Source organism: Festucalex cinctus, chromosome 3 (assembly GCF_051991245.1).
Source record: "Festucalex cinctus isolate MCC-2025b chromosome 3, RoL_Fcin_1.0, whole genome shotgun sequence".
Classification (NCBI taxonomy): domain Eukaryota; kingdom Metazoa; phylum Chordata; class Actinopteri; order Syngnathiformes; family Syngnathidae; genus Festucalex; species Festucalex cinctus.
In genome coordinates, this window is record NC_135413.1 from 10083771 (window position 1) to 10105891 (window position 22121).

At 39.7% G+C, this 22121-nt stretch overlaps 1 protein-coding gene across 2 annotated transcripts in view; it reads left to right on the forward strand.

The window, feature by feature from the left end:
* Nucleotides 1-22121, forward strand: part of grm3 (glutamate receptor, metabotropic 3) — a 65885-nt gene that overhangs the window by 31566 nt on the left and 12198 nt on the right. For both annotated transcript variants that reach the window (XM_077515729.1, XM_077515728.1), the window contains exons 6-7: nucleotides 2316-2585; nucleotides 4127-4718. In XM_077515729.1, the coding sequence (XP_077371855.1) occupies nucleotides 2316-2585; nucleotides 4127-4718 (862 nt within the window). The remainder of the gene's footprint in view (nucleotides 1-2315; nucleotides 2586-4126; nucleotides 4719-22121) is intronic.

Here is a 22121-nt window from a genome sequence, read left to right on the forward strand (position 1 = left end):
GGCAGAGTAAAAGAGTAAAAAATGCGCTCCTAGATGTGATGGTGTCCTGACGTTTTTGGCAATACAAGCCTGATAACCAAAATTAATACACCCGTTTTCCGCAGAAAAGCAAGAGAGGGGCTTTATTAGCTACTCAAAACAGCGAGTAATTACCATATTAGGCCATTAACTATCATTATTATTATTATTATTAGGCGGGAGTGCAAGCCGTCAAATTGACTGCTCAGGGAGAGCTAGTTGTTTTACAATTCTAGTAGTGCTCATGTTAAAAAAAACAACAAAAAAAACAACAAAAAAACACGTACTGCAAACATTCGTTTTTCTTTTGTTTTTGGCAACTGGAATGTATTCATGGCACTTATATTCAATAAGGAAAGCTGACTTGATATTTTGAGTTACAAGCACTGTCATGGAACAAACTGAATTCATATCTCAAGACACCATTGTACTGTGCATATATACATTTAAATATTTGGGGGAAAGAATACAGCAACCTTTGAAAATCACAAAAATTGCAAGATATTTAACAAAAATGAAAACAAATGCAATAAAATTTTTTATCAAGATTACAGAGCACAAACTGATTACAGTATGAACATTATTGCTGAAGGAAGTTTTTTTTTCCCCCGCCTCAGAGCTGTCTACTGAAGCACACGCACGCATCCTCTATTCTTCCTTGTCTATTTTTATTTTTATTTTTTTTTGCTTTTTTCTGTGGCGACTCGCAGATGGGAGAATCCAAAGAATGGCCGTGTGTTTATTTGTGCCTATGTACTGTATGCATGTTTGTTTGTGCTGTTTGCATGTCTTTGCAGCCATCTGCGCCTGTTTGTGTGTGTGTGTGTGTGTGTGTGGTTATGATACTTCCACTGCTGCAGAAAGCTCATATGATGCATGAGTCAGCCCTCTATGAACTGTTAGTGCAAGTGATCGTTAACAATCCAAATTAGTCACTCGATACGTTTCAATTAGCTCAGCAACATTTCAAACACAATTGGGTTCCGCTCACTGTGCCATTTTTTTTTATTTTTTTTTAGCAAGTCGAGGGCCGCCGTGCACAGATATGGCTAGAATATGATTTTTCATAAGGAGCATTTAGCGATAAGGTTTAATTAAAGGAGACAATGGAATTTATTTCTTAACAAGAACATAGCAGGACGTGGAAATTCAAACTTTTAAACTTGCAAGCATCATGGGAGAAAATGCTAATTCTACAGACATGAGAGATTCAAACCCAGAACCTCAGCTAACATGCTAACCACTAAAAGGCAATGTTTTTTTTTTTTTTTTTTTTTTTTTGGGGGGGGGGGGGGGGGATAACTAGACAATGTAATATCGAAAATTAAAACCTGACTACCATAACGCAGTGACGTGTGCGTGTGTGCGTGCGTGTGCATGTGTGTGTTCGTACTTCCTACTGTTATCATCACTGAATGCCATATGCATGATTGCTGTCTGCAGCCGCCTTCCAAATATATTGACATTTTATCTTTTAAAGCGGGAAAATGCATTAATTAAAGGATCTTTTTTTTATGGGTTTTACACTCCAAGCTTCTCCTCTTTTTTTGTTTTGATGGCGGGCCAGCAGTCATTTTTGATCAAACTTTCATTAAGGCGCTTAATTAAAAACCTCCGCACACGCACACACACACGCACACACACTCACGCAAGGATGTGCCGGCCAATATAAAGCTGCGAGAAGCACAAGCGTGTGGTTGTACGTATCCATGGCGCTGAATAATTACACATTTGATGTATTTTGACATTAGCGTAAAACATCATTATTAGCTCCTCTGTATGTGCGTCTTTACTCCTCTAGCAAGGAGGATTCCTGACAAAGAGGCATTGGGGGATTTTCTGGTGACTGTTGTGCTGCAAAGGGTTTGTTTTCCATGTTTTGGGGGTTTTATTTTGTTTTGTTTTTGTTCCCACTGGGCCGTATTAGAGAGCTGTGAAGGAAGTGAAAGGTACGCTAGTTTTATTTAGCTCAACTTCTTTATCGCGTGGAATTGCCAGGGGCTGCTGTTTTCACATTCACATAGTGAAGTCAACATTGTCAACCACAGCTTGATTCACAGTGATTCACAGTTTTTCATAGAAATGTTTTTCATAAAACCAACTCTTTACTAGCTTTTTAAAACTTTTTTTTTTTTTTTTACGAAAAAAAAATGTTATATACTGTAGATAAAATAAGACTTTTGATACCGGTAAATATCAATTCAACATAGAACATTATTTCTTGTGACACAAAATCTTCAAGATCTTGCCAATGATCCATGTGTCGTCACTCGTCACTATATGGTCTGTCCATCCAGGTTGCCAACCTGCTCAGGCTCTTTCAGATCCCCCAAATAAGCTACGCATCCACCAGCGCCAAGCTCAGCGACAAGACCCGCTACGACTACTTCGCCCGCACCGTGCCGCCCGATTTCTACCAGGCCAAGGCCATGGCCGAGATCCTGCGCTTTTTCAACTGGACCTACGTCTCCACGGTAGCGTCGGAGGGCGACTACGGAGAAACGGGTATCGAAGCCTTCGAGCAGGAGGCCCGCATGAGGAACATCTGCATTGCCACGTCAGAAAAAGTAAGATATGATTATGATATGAAACATATAGCAAGTCTTGATTCTGCACTGATGAGAACTCTGAAACTGCACTATTGACAATGAAAGGGCCAATAACCCAACAGGTTCACCCCAATATGGTTTTTACTAAAAAAAAAATAAAAAAAAATAATGTAATCATAATTATTGCCATCATTTCAGTAATTGACTAATGATTAATCACAAATTAATCACACGTTTTATATCTGCAGCTAGATAGATAGTTATCAGCAGTGAAGAGTAATGAAGAAAGAAGGTCCAGATGTTTGTTTATCTTGTACAATTCAGTTTGTTTGGTTTGTTTGTGAGACTGAAAAAAAAAAAGTTAAACAGAAAGTGAACATTACAAAAAGTATAACGTCTTATGCCTTTCACATAATAAAAGCAAATTAACAGTGTCTTTCTTATTAAGACTTATATTATAAATGCTGTTTGTCAATAGAAAAAAAACAACATTCAAACATGTCCACTTCATGTTACACAGGAACTAAATAGATGCCTGTTCAAAAATGTTACAATGAAGCCCTCTACTGGACTAACTAAGTACTACGTCAGCAACACGCATCTAACGAGAGAGCAATTCAACTGGTACAACGGCCACTCACGACAAACACACGCACGATAAACTGCCTCGTCAACTAAATCTATAGTCACAAACTTAAACGTTAATTATATTACTGACAGACAAATCCGCCACGATTACTGGGCGTAATACCGGATATCCGTAAACATAACGTCCATCCCAAAAAAAGGTCCGACAACAAACAATGGCCAACTGCGCAAGACAGAACACTCATAATAAACAATAAAATATTTTTCATGTTTGTTATAATCTTGTTGATTTACATAAAAGTGAAAAAAATATGCTAACCTCATACAAATATGGCTGTATCTTTTAGTTCACTGATATAGCAATTTTATAGTAAATCATAAAGCTATTTGAAATTAAAAAGATGTACTGTACTGTAAAAAAAAAAAAAGAGTGTGAAATATTGCTTTGTGTTGAGGAAATTTTTCTGCCACTTAGTGTCATTAGCATTTCATGTTGGACATTGGTCACAGCAACAGTGCATTTACTTTTCACATTAACAGCTGGTTGATTTTGAACATACCCTGCATTCTCCTAGTCGGAGCCTTTCCAAATACTGAGTCTTTTCTTCATTAAAAAATAATAATAATAATAAAATAAAATGTTTTCAGCATTTGTATTGTTTTGATACCAAAATTTAAGTTAGTAATATGCCCTTTCGATATGATACCTAGCCAACTAGAGATTGGTACCATGGATATCGATATTGATATGGATGCTTTTGTGTTGAGGTTTGTTTTTTTTTTTTAAATCCTTACACCGAGAATTGCATTGGGAAGGCTTGTGTCATGATTTCAGTGCCGATCTGTCCAAAACAAAAAAAAAAGAAGAAGAAAAATAACTTTTAATAGCCGGGTTGAACTGGTTTGTTTACTTTGTAGTGGTGGACTTTTTATTGATTTGACATTTCCTTCAAATCCTTGGATCCATACAGGTGGGACGTTCCAACGCCAAGAAGTCATACGAAGCCGTAATCCGCCAGCTCCTCCAGAAGCCCAACGCCCGCGTGGCCGTCCTGTTCCTCCGCAGTGACGACGCCCGAGAGCTGCTGGCCGCCGCCGCCAGGCTCAACGCCTCCTTCATCTGGGTGGCCAGCGACGGCTGGGGGGCGCAGGAGAGCATCGTCAAGGGCAACGAGGTGACTGCCGAAGGAGCCATCACGCTGGAGTTGGCCGCCAACCACGTGCCAGAGTTCAACCGCTACTTCCTCAGCCTGAACCCCAAGAAGAACCTCCGCAACCCCTGGTTCAGGGAATTCTGGGAGCAACGCTTCCAGTGCTCGCTTGGCGGCGGCGGAGGGGAAGCTGTGCTCACCCCATGCGATACCGACCTATCCATGGACAAGAGCAACTTTGAGCCCGAGTCCAAGATCATGTTTGTGGTCAACGCGGTGTACGCCATGGCCTACGCCTTGCACAATATGCAGCGCAGTCTCTGCTTCAACACCAGCACGCTGTGCGACAGCATGAAAGCCTTGGATGGCCGCAGACTCTACCGGGATTTCATCCTGAACGTCAGCTTCACAGGTAAGATTGCGGGGAGATTACAAATACGGCAAGGACAAGTCATTTTAACATTGCCTAATGTGTTATTGATATCTGTCAGATTTATCTGGTCAAAAAGAAAATTATAGATATCCACAACTACAGTCTTGCGGTTGAGATTTCCATTGCCTGGTTGCTTTATATCTATCTTGGTGGATTTGTGGTTATCAAATCAGCCTTAGAGTTCGGTGGTTGAATGTTCAAACCCAGAATTCGAGTTTGTGTGTTCTGCTAACGTGCTTGAATGGGTTATCGGTGTCTGTGTCAGATGTGTTGCCAAATTATATCGGGGTTGCTTGCAGATGACATGAAATTGTCCGTTTACAATTGCTCAAAATAAGAAAGTAATGGACTAAAATTGTAAAAATGTAAGTACTGTAAACCTAAAAATATAAAAGCATGATACTTTAAGAGTGAAAAAAAAATAGATTGAAGCACCTTCTCGCTTGCCGGTGATGTCAGTACAGCAGCGCTAAAAAAGTTAGCTTCAGTTTGTTTGTTTTTTTGGCTGTTCACAAATCAATCACAATTAAAAAAAACAAAAACAATTTTAATGATAATAGGAACACATTAACAATCAAAACAATATTTGTCACATCTGAGGCAATTATTTTGTGTATTTATCATTAAGTCAATCTATTCTGTTATTTATTCAATAAATTTTGCGGTTATATTCTTAGGTTTATTTACCTTTTTACAATTTCATTCCGTACATTTTGTTATTTAAATGACATCTTTAATATTTGCTTTCCAATGTTTAACGTCAACTTGATCATTTCCAGCCAATCCTGTAGCGCGACGTGTTCGTCAGGCAACACGATACAATCCGGCAGTCCGATCACATCTGACACCGACACCGGGTATGCCGCTACCCCACATTATAGAAACATGCCTGGTCACTTGAAGAATTGGGCATATGTGTGAATGTGGCTTGTTTGTCCATACGGTGACCATGATCTCAGGGGCGCGAGACGACCACTCTACCCCTGAGCCACTCTGCCCCGACAGCAGCAACTGGATGTATCACTTTTGAAGTGTCGACAGCACGCTGCAAACAGAAAGTTTCTCTTTCACCGGAAATGAGGGTGTGGTCAATTTAACACTCAAGGTTGTGTTATTCAGGCTACATCCAACATCCGCCCCAACACACAAGGAAATTTACTCTGGCAGTGTAAAAATAACCCTGCTTACTGCATATTTGTTTGAACACTAGAAATTTAACAGTGACCAATTTGCTGCGTAGACCTACAGAGCATGACTAATTTTCTACCTCTTGATGTAAGGACACGGGAAGGTAAGATAACAAAGTGTTGTCGAGCTGTTGTCCTTCTGAGCCTCAGCATCCGAGTCCTGAGACCAATCGGCTTAATTTCCATGTATTGTTAAGTAGCAGCAGCTATTGACAACTATTACCGGCGACACGCCACTACTAAGTTGCTTTGAGCAATGAGAGCTAATCCGCCGGGCCACATTCCCCCCCTTGCACTAATGAGATTGGTTGTGCGTTATAATAGCCCCTATAGCTGCCTGCCGCCGCATCTGCCGCTCTCGGCGGAGCTGCCAGAGAGAGGGAGAAAAAAAAGTGGGGATTGTGTTGACTGACAGACAGCACTACAGAGGGAGCGGTATAAATAAACTGCAGTGTATCAGGGACTGACACAGGTGTAGAGGTGCACTCAGACATCAAAACACCGCTAACAGGAGCACGAGGGAGCACTTCCAACTTTAAAGCTCTCCTTCACACTGTTGTGTGCTGGGGAAAGTAGTAATTATGACTGAATTTTCGCTGGTAGAGGCAGCACTTCATCACCAAGTTCCCCAGTTAAAGCTGTCTATTCCTGCAGCGGATGTGCATGTGGTGCAGACATCTGAAACACCCTCCAACGGAACCTTTCCCACTTCCGACCTTGCAATTCCGGGTTTCGCTTTTTGATGTTTGTTGGTTTGTTATGAGGCTCGCCATGACTCACTGCCATGCTGAAAATATTTGCCTGCCCATCCGAGTCGAACCGTATACATACAGCCATTGCCTTCTGCAGTGGCTTCTTAAGCAATGGAGAAATTAAAGCTTTCCAGGCTCACTGTCTTCCTCCCAATCTTCTTCACCTAAAGGATTATGCATTCACAATTCAATCCCTTACATACAGTTTATTCCAAGATATGAATTATAGTCTATACCTTTTTATAGTGTATTAATTAGTGTTGGGCCCCGACACAGCATTAAAACAGTGGTATTGGCATTGGCAAGTACTAACAAGTAACATTCCGATACCATTCCGACACTAATATAGAGCTTTGAGTGCAGCATCTTGTGTAGTGCTCGTGCACGACATTCGCTGATGTATGACGTGTTCACTGCATGCTGAGCCAAGATATCCTATTGAAGGGGAAACTAGGTATTGGTACCCGATATCCGGTATCGGAGGGGCAAAAAAATCTATTGGAACAACAGTATTAATTGAAAATGGATGCTTAATCCCTGATCAGTGTCAGAGAATTGGGAAAGTGTATTTTGTCTTACATCACTCCATTTTGATTAAAAAATATTTGTGTATTTTTAAGTGTTTAGCATTAATCTTTCTTATACTGTACTGTTTCGAGATACCCCCACCGCTCTTGAGCTCATGTGCAAATGTGGAAACACACAGTTCAAAGGATTTTTTTTTTTTTTAAACCTCCTACGTTTAAACGTTTGAACTATTAACATGTATCATAAAAACTGCACACATTTATTTAATTTTTCTTATTTTCTAGTTACATGATACAGTTGACTGACTAAATATTCATCGCACTAGCAAGAGGAGCGTTGAGGAGGAACTGCCAAAAGTGTTTATGACAGCGGCTAGCGGTCATAGTAAGCTATTAATGCGGTGCATGCCCGGCCCTTCAAAATAAAATCATTGAAAATATTTCTGTCAGTGTCATCTAAAATACAATACCGTAGTTCTACTGTTTTGGTCTTAAATTCCTGTATATTTTGTCCTGTTTCCTCGCGGGGAGTGGAGAAGCCGACAGCTTGTTAAGTGCATGCACAATGAGAAATCAAGTGTTAGTTCCGAGAACGTTGTTTTCTGTACGTGAATGGCAAAAAAGCTGTTAGTCACGCAGCGTATCTGACAACGCGCATGCGCATAATTGGCTTACTTGGCTTGTTCTGCGGTAAACTGTCATCTTTCAGTTCAAGTGCATCGCCGAATCCCAACGAGTGCTGTTTTCCCAGAGAACTTTTGAGGAAAAGAAGTGTAAGAAACTAAGTGAGGTTGCCATTTATGTTGAGCACTATTTATGTCTGACTCTTAGTGAACGCAACCCAGGTCTCGCGGGATAGAGGGGAGGAGGCGTGCGCTTCGGTGTTGTTCTTTTTTCCTGCTAGCATCGAGAGCTGTTGTACTCTGTTCTTTGGCGTCGGCCACTACCAAAAGTGTTGTTTTGATGAGAGGAATAAACGGGTGACATCCCAAACAACATTTGCTGGTGGCGTTTGTTCAAAACGTTACAGAATAATTCAAATGGTCGTTCTACTCCTGAAGTAGTCATCACGAATTTCAAGCCAGGACGTAAATGGCTCACTGGCTGTAGAAAGGTGAGCAAACTGTGGATTGTTGGTTGAAATCGCTTGTGGCTCCGCTGAGTTTGTAAAGTGATCTAATGTCCGCAAAAATGTTTGTAGTTAACAGGAAATGCTTTAATTGTAGCTCAGAAACACTAGAATCCAGCACGAGCAGTTAAAAAAAAACAAAAACAAAAAAAAACATCACTAACAGCTCTAAGCACTCATGCGGGAGTTGCCTTAGTAACTCAGTAGCAGCGCTTTACGGCATGTCGGACTACTAATGTCCAGTGCAAATCGTCCTCATTGTCCTCAGCGATGAGCCCACTTCGTGTCAGTCCTGAATATTTCCCCTTTAAATTTATACCTACACAGTGGTATTAAATAAAAATTAAATATTTAATATTAAAATTAACAATAAAAATGCCCCCAATTTTTTCTGCTCGCGCCCTTGCAGGTGCTCGCATTTTTCTCAGTCCAGCATGCCCACTCGAAAAGGTCACCGCTCACCACTGGTTTATGGCATGTTTTATTATTTCCATCATTGCAAACATATTCCTTGAATTTGTCAGGTTTTGAGGTGTGGTTGTGGACCAAAAGGCAGAGAAGCAGGGCGAGGAGGTAGATGTGACGTAAAATGGAAATTTTATTAAGCCAAAACAAAAACGAACTCCAAAACGCAAGCAAAGACATTAGGGAAACAAGGCAAAAAAACAGCAGCATGGCAGGATCAAAACAACAATGAATCGACACAGACCGACGGGAGACAAGAGACTAAATACACACACACACCCCCACACACACGCACGCACACACACTAATTGATAACGAGACACAGCTGGGCAAGACAAGTGGCAGAGGATGCTGATTGGTTGACATATGAGGAAGTGCAGGCAAACAGGTGGAAATGACAATGCTTGACAAAACTAACAGGGCACACAAGGACAACAAGGCAAAACACAGATCATGACTGAAGTTAAAGAAACATGAGGACAAAATCAAACTAAACCAAAATTAAACCTAAGCCATGATAAAAGTAGCAAAATCAACCCAAACCCAACCCAAACCGTGACAGAATTAATACACGCTGGTAATCCATTTAAGTAGATGAATGGGTGAAATTTGACCAGGCAACACGAGAACTTTGTAGCACCTGTACCTGACAACATTCTCATTTTGTGAATGTCCGGTTGTTTTTCGGAACACACGTCAACTTTTCAAGTTTTAAAAGTGTTGAGAGGAGGGCAAGATTCCCAGACCGCCGTTCGCAAAACAGTCCATGAGTGAGTGCTGCTACCGCATGCGGCGTGTGTTCACATTCTGTTCATCTCGCCGGTTGCTATGGTAATCAAGCCGACACTGTTGCCAATTGTTTCGAGTCATCCGGTCGATCATGAAAAGGGCCCATTGCTAGCCACACACACGTACTGTATTTATATGGATTGACACACACATAGACAAAAGCATTTTTTTTGCTTTTACAAAGGCCGCCTGTTTTTTTTTTAAACTAGCATGAAATTGCAGACACGCAACCCACACAGAAACACACACCTCTAGCAGCTATCAACCACCCACTCGCCTCCTCTGATGGGCAGCAGGCACATCTTTCTCCACACACACAAACACACACGCACGCAAGCACAAATAATGATGATGCATGGGAGACACCCAAGCCATGTGTTTTACTTCTCTTCATATCTTCGTGGGGGCCCGACCGAGTCCAAAGTCAGTAACAGTCTTGTTTTCCAGTTTAGCTATCTTGCATCACAAGCGGTTGACTGACTTTGGGGTTTGGGTTAGGTTGTTTTCGGTACGTAGATATTTTAGTAAGATAATGCAAGTGATTTTCATGAAATCTGCCTGTCATCTATAGTCAACCTCCTAAAATTATGACGTAGATCTTTTTTTCTTATTTTCCCCCCAGAAAAATATGAAAAACTGAACCAAAAAATGGATTATATTAATAATAATGACAATTTAAGCGAGAATTGAATGATCTGTTCAATTTGGGATTTTGCTGGTTTTAGTCGAGGTGGCTAGCAGAGGACATATTTAAATAATAAATTTTCTGACTTTCTTGCAATTCTTAAGACATTTTATGGTATTGTTCTGTCTCTCTTCCTTTGTTGTTGGACATTTTCATGCTTACTTTTTGAACGTCTTATTTTCTGCACTTTTAAAAATAAATGTACTGACTTTTTGGCAATTTTGTGTACATTATGGTAAATTTCTGTTCTTTTTGGTCCTGGCCCGACTATATGAAAATGTGATCAATCCTCACTAAATATGTGCCCATCCCTACTCATAGAAGAGTGACAATATATATATATATATATATATATATATATATATATATATATATATATATATATATATATATATATATATATATATATATATATATATATATATATATATACATATATATATATATATATATGTAGATAGATAAATATGTAAAAAATCCCCCCCCCCCTGCGAGTTGCACCTGTCTGCATGGCCCCATCCCATGAGATATCCAGGGGATAAATAAATAAATAATTCTCTACAATCATTTTTTCTATCTTCATATTTCCTAGTTTGGTTTTGCATCACAAGATGCGATTATCAGAATTAAATGTATTCATTCATTCATTCATTTATTGAATAGTAGTGAGAAGAACTTTGAGGATCTACGTGCCAAAACATGAGAAAGTAGTTCACACACTGTGTCTCGAGCAAATCATTTTTTATACGCCCAAATAGAATGTGTGTTTTAGCTATATTTGTCTTTATATGTTTATGGGGACCAAGTTTAGAACGTCTGTTTCAGCTGTATTTGTCTTCCTATAGACCACTGGTGTCCAAACTACGGCCCGGGGGCCATTTGCGGCCCGCTGTCCATTTTTCAGTGGCCCGCGACATATGCTAAAAATGGCATTTGACTCAGTTCAAATAAAATAAACAAAACAAAAATGTTTGGAGATGGTCAAAGTAAGAAGGGAGGGTATCGAAAAACAGGTGCCATTAGAGGTTACTTTAGTTTACTAAAACTAATGAAAAAAACTAAAATTCAAAAAAACAATATTGTTACCGAAATAAAATAAAAACGAAAATGCTTTTTTAAAAAAAAACGAAAACTAACTGAAACTACTTTTGATGTTTACAAAACTAACTAAAACTATGATTATAGCAAACATGTCCTTCGTTTTAGTCTTTGGTAATTAATTTAACGCATGAGCCTTGGGGATGATTTTAAATGTGATTTTTAGTACATTTATTTTGATATAAACCGGAATAATGACGTTTGAAAGTATGTCACACAGAAGTGACGTCATCTATACAGCAGCCAATAGAAAAGCACCTTCAGATGACACCCCATGGTATTTATTAAATATTGTGCACATGTAATACACATTAAAAAAAAAACAAAAAAAAACTAATACTAATATTGAAACTAATAACCTAAACTAAAACTAAGCATTTTTTAAAAGAACTAAACTAATAAAAACTAACTGAACCACCCTGAAAACTAATAAAAACTAACTACAATTCCGAAACTACAATAATCCTACTGCCATATTACAAATAAATTGGTTTATATACTGTAGCATTTTTCTTAATACGCAAAAGCACAAATAAATTATTTGTACAATTTTTAGGACTAAACACAATTTTTCTTCATAACATGAAGTGGCCCTTGCGTCCTTCTGATTTTCTGTATGTGGCCCTCAAATGAAAAAGTTTGGACTCCCCTGCTATAGACCCTTCCAGTGTGACGTCACGTTGAAGTGCGCCCCTTGCGGTGGAGGGCAGGGCGTCAATGCGAGTGAATTAGAAAACATTCCGTGTGAGCTAGAAAATCGGTCAAACAGTTGATAAATCAGCAAGCAATGCTATGGTGAACTTGTGTGCGGCCGACGGATGCGCTAATGGCTCAAAGAGAGACGAGATCATTCTTTCGGCTGCCGGCAGAGATTCTAAACCAGACGGAAGACAGTGAGGAGTGAAAGACAAGCACGGTGGCTCGCGTGAAACTAAGACGCAACTGGTTTTGCACCCACAAAAAGTAACAGATATGCTCAGATTATTTGATATCAGGTAGTTTTTCTCTTTTTCATATACAGTGGGTCATAACATTAACCTCTGATTATAAATTTGAGGCAGATGTGATGAACGTGCCATACAGGACTGTCTCAGAAAATTTGAATATTGTGATAAAGTCCTTTATTTTCTGTCATGCATTTAAAAAAACAAAAATGTCATACATGCTGTATTCACTTGGAAACACTTCCAGGTGTTTTGAGTTAATTAGACGATTCAAGTGATTATTTGAATAGCCGACTGTTATACTTTTTTTATGATATCCTAATATTTTGAGATAGAATATTTGAGTTTTGTTTAATCTGTAAGCCATAATCAGCAATATTAAAATAATAAAAGGCTTGCAATATTTCAGTTAATTTGTAATGAATCCTAAATGTATGACTTTTTTTTTTTTTAAATTGCGTTACAGAAAATAAAGGACTTTATCACAATATTCAAATTTTCTGAGACAGTCCTGTATTATCTTTAGTGAAACAATCATTGATACTTTTTTGCATAAGTATTCAAGTAATTTTTAACAAAAAGTTAACCATTTAACACGATTAACACTTTTACTCGGGCTAGTGTAGTAAACGTTCGGTCTGTTTGTTAGCAGCTAGAAAGCTAAGGTAGCTTGATGACACAAACGGACACAAACTATTTCATGAATGACAATTTACACCATGAAAGTAGTGATCGACGTACTGTTTCAACTTTCAACCAAAAACAACATACTTTAGGCTTCCACTTCCAGTTTACTCTCCAACAAACTCAATTTTTTTTGGAGCTAGCGACTCCAAACGGTGTTTTTTGTGACACTTGACATACTTCCCACCGAAAACGCTCGCTGAAAATCAAGCTCTCTACATTCATTTGTTATGGGATGTTTGCCCTCCGGTAGGCGCCGTGGGAGCTAAGCAGTAACGTCAGCTGGAAGGGTCTATTGTTATCAAGATCCTCCACCAGGAGGTTGACTCACTGGTACATTTTTATTTACAAGGCCATGCTTGGACTGCTGCCCTCTTATATTTCTAATCTAATCACATTGAAAAGTGTTGATTCTTATGGTCTGCGTTCCAATGATCTTTTATTGCTCTCTGTTCCATTTGCCCGCACTGAGCTGGGGAAAAAGGCTTTTGTTTTCTCTGCCCCTTCTGCATGGAACATGTGGCAAAAGGACTGGGAAACTAACGGAACTTGTTTCATTGAACGATTTTAGATCCAGATTAAGAGCACTTGAGACGGCCTCATTGATTTGTAACTGTTTTATATAATTTTTATGTGATTGTAAGTGAAACTTTTATTTGTAACTGTAATGTAAACTGTTTTGCTGCCTCTTGGCCAGGACTCCCTTGAAAAAGAGGTTTTTAATCTCAACGGGACTATCCTGGTTAAATAAAGGTTAAATAAAAAAATAAAATAAAAAGATGTTTTCAATATGTATTTTACGTTGACTTTTTTTCATACATTTCTTTGGACAAAGCTGAGTAGGAGAGTTTCAAGGAGGAGCTGCATGCCAATGCTTGAGAAAGTCATTCAAATATTGTGTCTCAGTCATATCAATATTTATTCGCACACAATTGTTTCACCTTTAATTTTCTTCCATTGTTTATAGGGACCAAGTTTAGAATGTGTGTGTATAAAATGTACTTCTCCTTGTATCATTGTCAGGACCAGGTGAACAATATGTGTTTGAGCGTAACCTGTTGTCATATTTATGGAGACCAAGTTGCGTATTAATTCAGGCACATTCTTAATTTTGAGTTTAGCATTTGTGTTTTGTATCGCATGATGCAGTTGGTGAGAGGACTCGTGGTTAGCTCGTCTGCCACACACTTCTGTGGTTCTGGGTTCAAGTCTTCCTTTCTTTATAGTACCAATTTGGGATTTAAGATATGGGTGATATAAGAGTGTGCAACCGTGTGCGTGTGTTCGTGCGTGCATATATGTGCGTTAGGCAGAGGCGGCATGCCTCCAGGGCCATATTGAGCAGCAGAGAGCTTACTGCGACGTTTGGATGCTTGAGAACAACCTTCCCCATCTCCTCCTTCCCGTCTCTGTCTCTCTTTTCCTCATCCCTCCATCCCTAACATCTCTCTCTCTCTTAGACTCTCTCCTCCTCCTCCTCTTTCACACCCAGAAAGTGTTCTCTTGCCACATTCAAAAACAGCACATCCCACTCAGACTTCACAAGGTTGCTCTCCTGCCTGCGCCACCTCTCTGCGTCAGTCTGTTTGTCGATTCCTTCATACCTCACTCCATCACCCGTCATCTGTCCTTCAAGCATTCCTCTACTGAACGCCGTCGTCCAACCGATATCTCCTTCTGACGCCATCCTCTCCTTTTCCACTCGCCGCCTTTCTTTGCCCTTATCTTGTCTCACACCCACTCCCCCCGGCTCCTCTCCCTTTTGTCTCTTGCATCTCAGTTACCTTGCTCACACACCTTTCCCGCCTATGCATCGCTCTGCCTTGTTTTAGTCTTCCCGCCCTCGTGTGCTGCCACTGCTGCTCATTTCCCCCCTGTGGCTTGACTCCGCGGGGAGAACAAATATAGCGACTGTGTGCGCACGTTTGTGACATATGAGTGCATCCCCGTGTCCAGATCTGTAAGTGTGTCTCTTTTATGCTCCATGCGCTGGCCACAGGTGTACTAAGGTCATCAACTCTCTGGAGTAAATAATAATAATAATAATAATAAAAAAGAGGGTTGTCTATGAAAGGTTGGCCATAGCATCTGCAGTGCATTGATTGTTCTGTATGTTCTATGTGTAGCAGGTGTATGCTTGCGTTGAGTGAGTCCTCCTTGCCTGTAGCTGGCGCTAGCCTGCAGCAGTTTAACACTAGTGTTGTTCCGATACCGATACTGGTAGCGGCAGAAGTGCTGATACTGCATTAAAACAGTGGTATCGGTATCGGATGACTACTCACAAGTAACCTGCCGATACCGTTAATTCCAACGCTAATATAGGATTTTGGATGCAGCATCTTGTGTCTTGCTGGTGCACGACATTCACTGATATGTGACATGTTCACTGTATGCCGGTCTAAGATATCCTATTGGCCCTTGAATGCTCTGAACAAATAGCAGGACAGCTTTTTCATGTTGAGGAAAAAAAAACTTAAGTATCGGTATGTATCGGTATTGGCCGATACTGCAAAGCTGGGTATCTGTATCGGGAGCCAAAAAACGGTATAGGAACAACACTATTTAACACCATGGCAAATTATGAGGATCGCTTCCTGTTTTGACAACAATGAACACACAAGCATGTCTGCGTTTTTCACCAAAACTTCACCGGTTTGGAAATACTTCTATAATAATCCTAAACTAAAAGAGCATTTTTGAGTTTAATTTTGAGCATTAACACTATTGAAGAGTGACTGTGCTGTTTTTTTGTCAAAATTAAAGGAAATATTTGTTTAAAAATATATTTTAGTGATTTTTTTATTTATTTATCAAAATGTACTACTGGTATCGTCACTTGGTATCGGTGTCGGTGAGTACTGAGGGTCTGAGTATCGGTATCGGTCTGAAAAAAAAGTGGTATCGAACATCCCTTTAAAAAAAAAGATTTCATATATTGGGATATACGGGTTTTTCTTTCAATTTACATGTATGTGTATGTGGGGGTGTGTATGTGTAGGTTTTGGGGGGAAATTTTTATGTATCAAAGTACTAGTAGTATCGGTGCTTGATGTCAGTATCTGTGACTACTCAAGAGTTGAGTGCTCCTACTGGTATCGCTCTGGAGAAAAAAAAAAAAAAAGAAGTGGTATCGAAAATCCCTAACTAGTACCATCCAGTACTTTCGGAATCACTTGTATAAAGTATTCAAATAACCACATTTTCCTATTCATAAAATCAGTTCCAAATGCTTTTAGTTTTATTATCTTTGAAATTAAAATGAAAATATTTGGTAATAATACCAACACATGTTTCTCAGCATTGCAAAAAAATCCACCCATCCAAATTATTTGCAAAAAACAAATAAACATGACAGTATTTGTCATGGCCATGAAGATTTGCATTAAGCGCTATCACATCTTATTTTCAAGTTTCGATGGTTTGGATTTTGCCTCACTTTGACAGAAAAATTGTGCTGGCAAGAGGAGCTTTGAGGAGGAGCTGCGCACCAATACACAAAATATGTCATCGTTCAAGCAAGAAGCGATACAAAGAAGAGTTATGTGACCCTTTCATCACTTATTTGACCATATCACAGTTTTACTGCAAATGCAACAAATATTGCAGCCCTAATATGTGGTGCAGTGTAGTAATGTATTCTAATGTTGTCTATCCTCTCGCCTAATTACCATTTCAAATTTGCAGCACACAAAGAAAAGTGAAGTCAAAGTGGGCACCTTAATCTCTTCACTTTTAGATGACTTTTTCCAGCCACCAAGTTCCTTTGTCATCGTCTCTCGCTATCTCTCGTTCTCTCTCGCTGCCCTCTTTTAATACCCACAATCCCCCCCTGGGCAAGACTTAGCCTGACATGCTCGAGAACATAATTAATTACTCATTTTGAATGGAAAAGCCTCTTTTCACCACACCCCTAATCTGGAATAATAAGCACTTTCTCATTTTGGATACTTGCTGGAGGACATTGTGTGGCGCTTGTTCTCATGGTACTTTTTTTTTGTGTGATATTTTCGTCAACCTTCGTTATCACTGTATGCTCAGATATCACAATCACACCTCTGACCTTGTTTTTTTTTTTTTTTTTAGTCCGCGCCTTTACACTCAGCAGCAGGTTTTCTTTTGAATAGAAGTGTGTCGTTCCCTTGTTACCTGCACACTGGAGAGCGCATGAAAGCTCAGAAACACCTTTGAATCCGAAATGTGGAATGGTTTTAGACATGCTTTCGGTTGCTTTGCTTTAATGGAGGTAAGGGCCATCACAAAGAAAAAAGTTATGCAGCTTATAGTCTCTGAGCGTCAAAGAGAAGTCACGATTAGTCATTTGGGGCGAGACTAACGCCATCTGCGAACATGGCTAAGCTTCGCAGCCTCATGTCAACACACATTTCCCTGCTATTGCCACTGTTGACACGGCATATATACCGTTAATTGCGATTGGCTGGCAACCAGTTCAGGGTGTACACCGCCTACTGCCTGAAGCCGTCTGGGATAGGCTCCAGCACCCCATGCGACCATTGTGAGGAGCAAGCGGTTCAGAAAATGGATGGATGGATGGATTGATGGATGGATGGATGGATGGATGGATATACCGTTAACATAAGCTCATGGCTGATGTACTGTTATCCTGTCTAAGGGACTCCTCACTGTACAAAGGTACCTTGATTCACAAATTAGCCTCGCTTGTGACTTAAACCAGTCACTTGCATCTTTTTAAATAACTTTTTAAACTCATTCAATTCCAGCCATTTTGACTGATCTTTTAAGAATATTGTGTTCAATATAAGAACCACACCTACCAGAAGAAAAAGTAGATGATGTTCTATGACTAGGAAAAAAAAGAAGGTCAGTGCTTTAATTAATTAGCTGAAATAACAAGGGACCAAAAAGTGCAAAAAACAAGATATATTTGTAAAAAGAATGGAGACCATTAAACAAATTTTGACTTTGATGCAAATATTTTTTGTTTTTGTGATAACTCAAGCTACTATAAAACAACACCAGCAAATCTGAGGATTGTCATGGCAAAATAATTTGTATCAGATACACAGCTAAAAAAAAAAAATCTTCGGTGTGCTACGCTGGCTCACTGTATGACTTGAGTCAATGACTTTTTACATAGAAAAACAATGTTAATCAAATAAAATAAATACGAAAAAACTAACTGAAACTACGTATATGTCACGTTTATAAAACGTTAAACAAGTTAAACTAACTATATAGTGAAAATCATCCTTGTCACATAATATCATACATGAGATTTGGCATTCATTTTAAATGTATTTAGCTCAGTATTATTTCCTTCAAAAGAAGGAAGTCAAGAAGTCAAGTAAAACTTTATTTATATACCACCTTATCATGAACAAAAACAACTCAAAGTGCTTTCAAACACACGCACACACACACACACACACACACACACACACACACGCACACACTGGAGCCAAAGCACAATTAGATAAAAATGAGTCAAATCAAATAAAATTAACAAATTAACACGTAAGAAATAAATAAAAATTAGTAAAGTCAGAATGAGATATAAATAAATAAATAAATAAATGAGTGAAGTAAAATTAACAGATAAAAGATAAAAATATAAACCAGCATAAAATAAAGGTAAATCAATAAATAAGTGAAAAAAAAATAACAAGTAAGAAGAAACACATAAAAATAAATTAAAATCAGCCAAACACTAAACTAAAAAGATGGGTCTTGAGCCTTCGTTTAGAAATATCTTGGCCCTGGGAAGCAAGTGGCTCGCTTCAGTCTGTATGGAGCGGGCTGCAGTCACTGTGGGCCGGCGGTCTCTGGGATGGCATTCCTCCCTGTGGTGGTTGACCGTCATCCCTCTCAGTATTGATGAACTCCTCCTGGGTTCCTTTCCTCACAAGGTTCTTCTGTGCCCCGCCATGTTGTGTTTGCGTGTTTGTCTGTGGGTACGATCATGGGGATATGGGGGGGAGGGATGGCTTTTTCTTTGTGTTGTATTATGGATGTTTTAATTGTTCAGCACTTTGAGTTGCATTTGAATGTATGAAAGGTGCTGTATAAATAAAGTCTAATTTGATTTGAACATTCTCTGCGGCCCTGAGGAAGATCAGACGTTTGAAAAGTGTAGTTTGCATTAATTACACAATACTTATAATAAACTAAATCAAAGTATTGTCACAAAAAAATAACAAACTTGCTCTAAAAATTAGTTAAACTGAATTTTAAACACAAAATGTAATAAAAACTAGAATGATATATATCTGTTCACGCGTAGGGTGCCTGAATTTGTCCAACTTCTATCATGTTGGTATTCACGTTTATCTTCTACTCAAAGGTTTTGCTGATCTCAAATCCAAAGTGATGCAATACCACCATCTACAGGCATCTGTTAGTCATTACAATGAATTACAGCCATGAATTTCACAGACAAGCATGGTGAGACCCTCTTCCATGCATACTAGCCATTGAAATTCATCAGTTTCAGTAAGTTAATAAGAAAACTAACACTAGACTCTATTGTACTGTATGAAAAAACACTAATACAGTAAAATAGAGTACATTTTGTTATAAATGAATGTATTTTTTCATTTCTTTTTTTTTTTTTTTTTTGCTGTTTTTGCCATTTTGGCTACACTTTCCTAACTTTCAGCTGCTTCGCCATCTTTTCATGAACAGAGGTCTGCAGCTTGTAAATTATTTGATCGCTGTTGGCTAGTGTTAGAGCCTTTATCAACTCCTTCTCTTCATTATAAAATGAATCATAGAAGTGATTCTACGCTTGTACCTCACTCATGCTTTTCTGTTAATTCAATTGACACCATCCACTTCTTCCCATCGTTAGAAAAAAGACATTTGTACTGGATGTTAAAGTTTCTCGTGGAGTTTGAGTCTCTAAAGCACTGTCATAAGTCACATTTTGCTCGAAATAAAAATCACAAAATTGTGACAGCTCAGACTTGCAAAGCTTCTAAGGTAGAACATTTGTAAGCCATGTTACAATGTATGTAATAGTTGTAAACGTAAATGCTCATTAAAGCTGCCAAGCACTGGGATTGACGATCTGGCCCTTGAACCTCTTTTTCAAGGCCAATCCTCAAAATGAGTTTCCAAAGTATGAGCTCTAGAATTCCCACTAAATATTTGCATCAAACAAAATGGCTGACGTCCAGTTCAATTTCGGCATGGGGCCTTGCGACGTTTTTTTGTGTCATGTGAGGTCACACATCCACTGAATTTTATGACAGTTGGTGAAAACGGTGTCAAGGCTATTTTTATTTCTGTTTACTGAGTGAATTTTCTTGTGTCATCTGTTGGCTATAACAAACCGTTTTGACTGGGTGTCAATTATTTTTGGTTGCTGTCCTAAAAAGCTAGAACCCAGCAGGGGGCCCAAATTTAACGCTGCTGAACATGACATCAGCTCATCATTTTGACACAGGTTCAGGGTTAGCGCTAACATCAGCGCTTGCCATCAGGCCTTCGCCCAAAGCGCCGGCGTGCACTGTTGACGGGTGGTCACATGAACCCAGCCAAACATCTGCCAATCTCGGAGGTTCTTGCTAGCCCTCTCACAAGCTGCAGAAAAACGCTTGAGCAAGGTCACTGGTGTTAGATGTGGCTGATGCTCCCTAAAATGGGACCACATCTTTTTAGTCATCGTTATACACACACTGCTAATTACACGTCAGCGTGGACTCTAATAAGGCACTGTTATGATAATCAGCGGCCAACTGTTGTGTTGGTGTGTATGGATGTCTAGCAGGAGGCGGGCCCGTCTTGTCTTATTGCTTTAGTGTTATTAACAGACTTTATTATCAGCCAACTTGGCAGTAAAATGGATTCATATCTCCTCCTCCTCATCTGTAGATATTATCAGCGCTTATTTAAATCATTTTCATTTAGCTGTCACCCCAACATTTACCCCCCACCCCCACCCCCACCCACCCCCAACCCCCCCTTAAACTCCGAAATAGAGTTGACAAGGAGAATTTCCTGTGACGGAGACGCGAGGGTTATATTGTCTCGGTGATTTATGGATTTCATAAAAGTCCCAACTCCCGCTACCGCATGGAGCAGCTTTTCAACGCTAGCTGAGATTTCAATTTAAATGCCACTCACAGCCCCGGTCCCAGCTAGCTTGCGCCATCGCCAATTGCGAGCTAGAGCCAGCATTCTGCTTTGACACAAATGACAGCCGTCAGTTGCTCTGTTTAAAGTGCTCCAGACATTTTTTTGAGGAACCCAATAGCCCTTAATCTGAAATTTTAGACTCCAAAATGGAAAGTAAAATGTGGGGGTGTTTCAAAATTAGGTTTGAAATTAGGGTTAAGGTTTCAAATTGGGTTTGAAGTTTCCAAATGGTTTCAGAGTGGGACCTGGGTTTCAAACTGTGCTTTGCTGCCAATTAAGAAAGAAACTTTTCATCAAATAATGGAGGATCAACTTCAAAAGAAACTGTGAGTGCCGAACTATCAATATGTGGGGCTTAACTAAAAACCCATGACAATGGTGGCCTTAAAATGGGCGATGGATTGTTATGAAAGGTCCGAGGCTAAAGGTCATATTCTGCTCGGTGCTGGCTGCTATCATGTCATCATTTGGTGTAGTTTCAGCGTTCATCTTAAGGTCATCAAGGTGTTCCGCCGGTGTCATGTCCTACATTCCTTAGGGCCGCCTTTTCCTAGCAGGCTTCTCCGTTAGCATTCCTGCTCGCCGCCAGTGTTCCAATCTCACCCAACGTCTTCAGGGTCCGCGCTAATCCTGTCCTAACAACGTGTGTACAAACCAATTTGGCGCTTTTTCTCAGCGTATCGCCCTCGCAGACGAGCCCCCGAAGCCAATTCCATCAGCGAGTGGGCAGCAAGAACGAAGCCCAGGGATCTCGTGCTCGGCCTCCACGCCTCCATGATTTTACGGGCCCTTTGCTAACGACGCATTTCGGTATGAGGTGTTGTCAGACCTCATCGCGGAGACGTGATTTTTGTGCCGATGTTGCCTTGGGGACAGATTGGAGGCCATTGATAGAGGCAGACATGGCCAAGCATAGCAGGCGTTTTATAGCCTCTTTGCAAATACTTGATGAAAACGTCTCGCTGTGAGTTTTTCAGCCTCACAGACCACAGACACGACTTTATTAC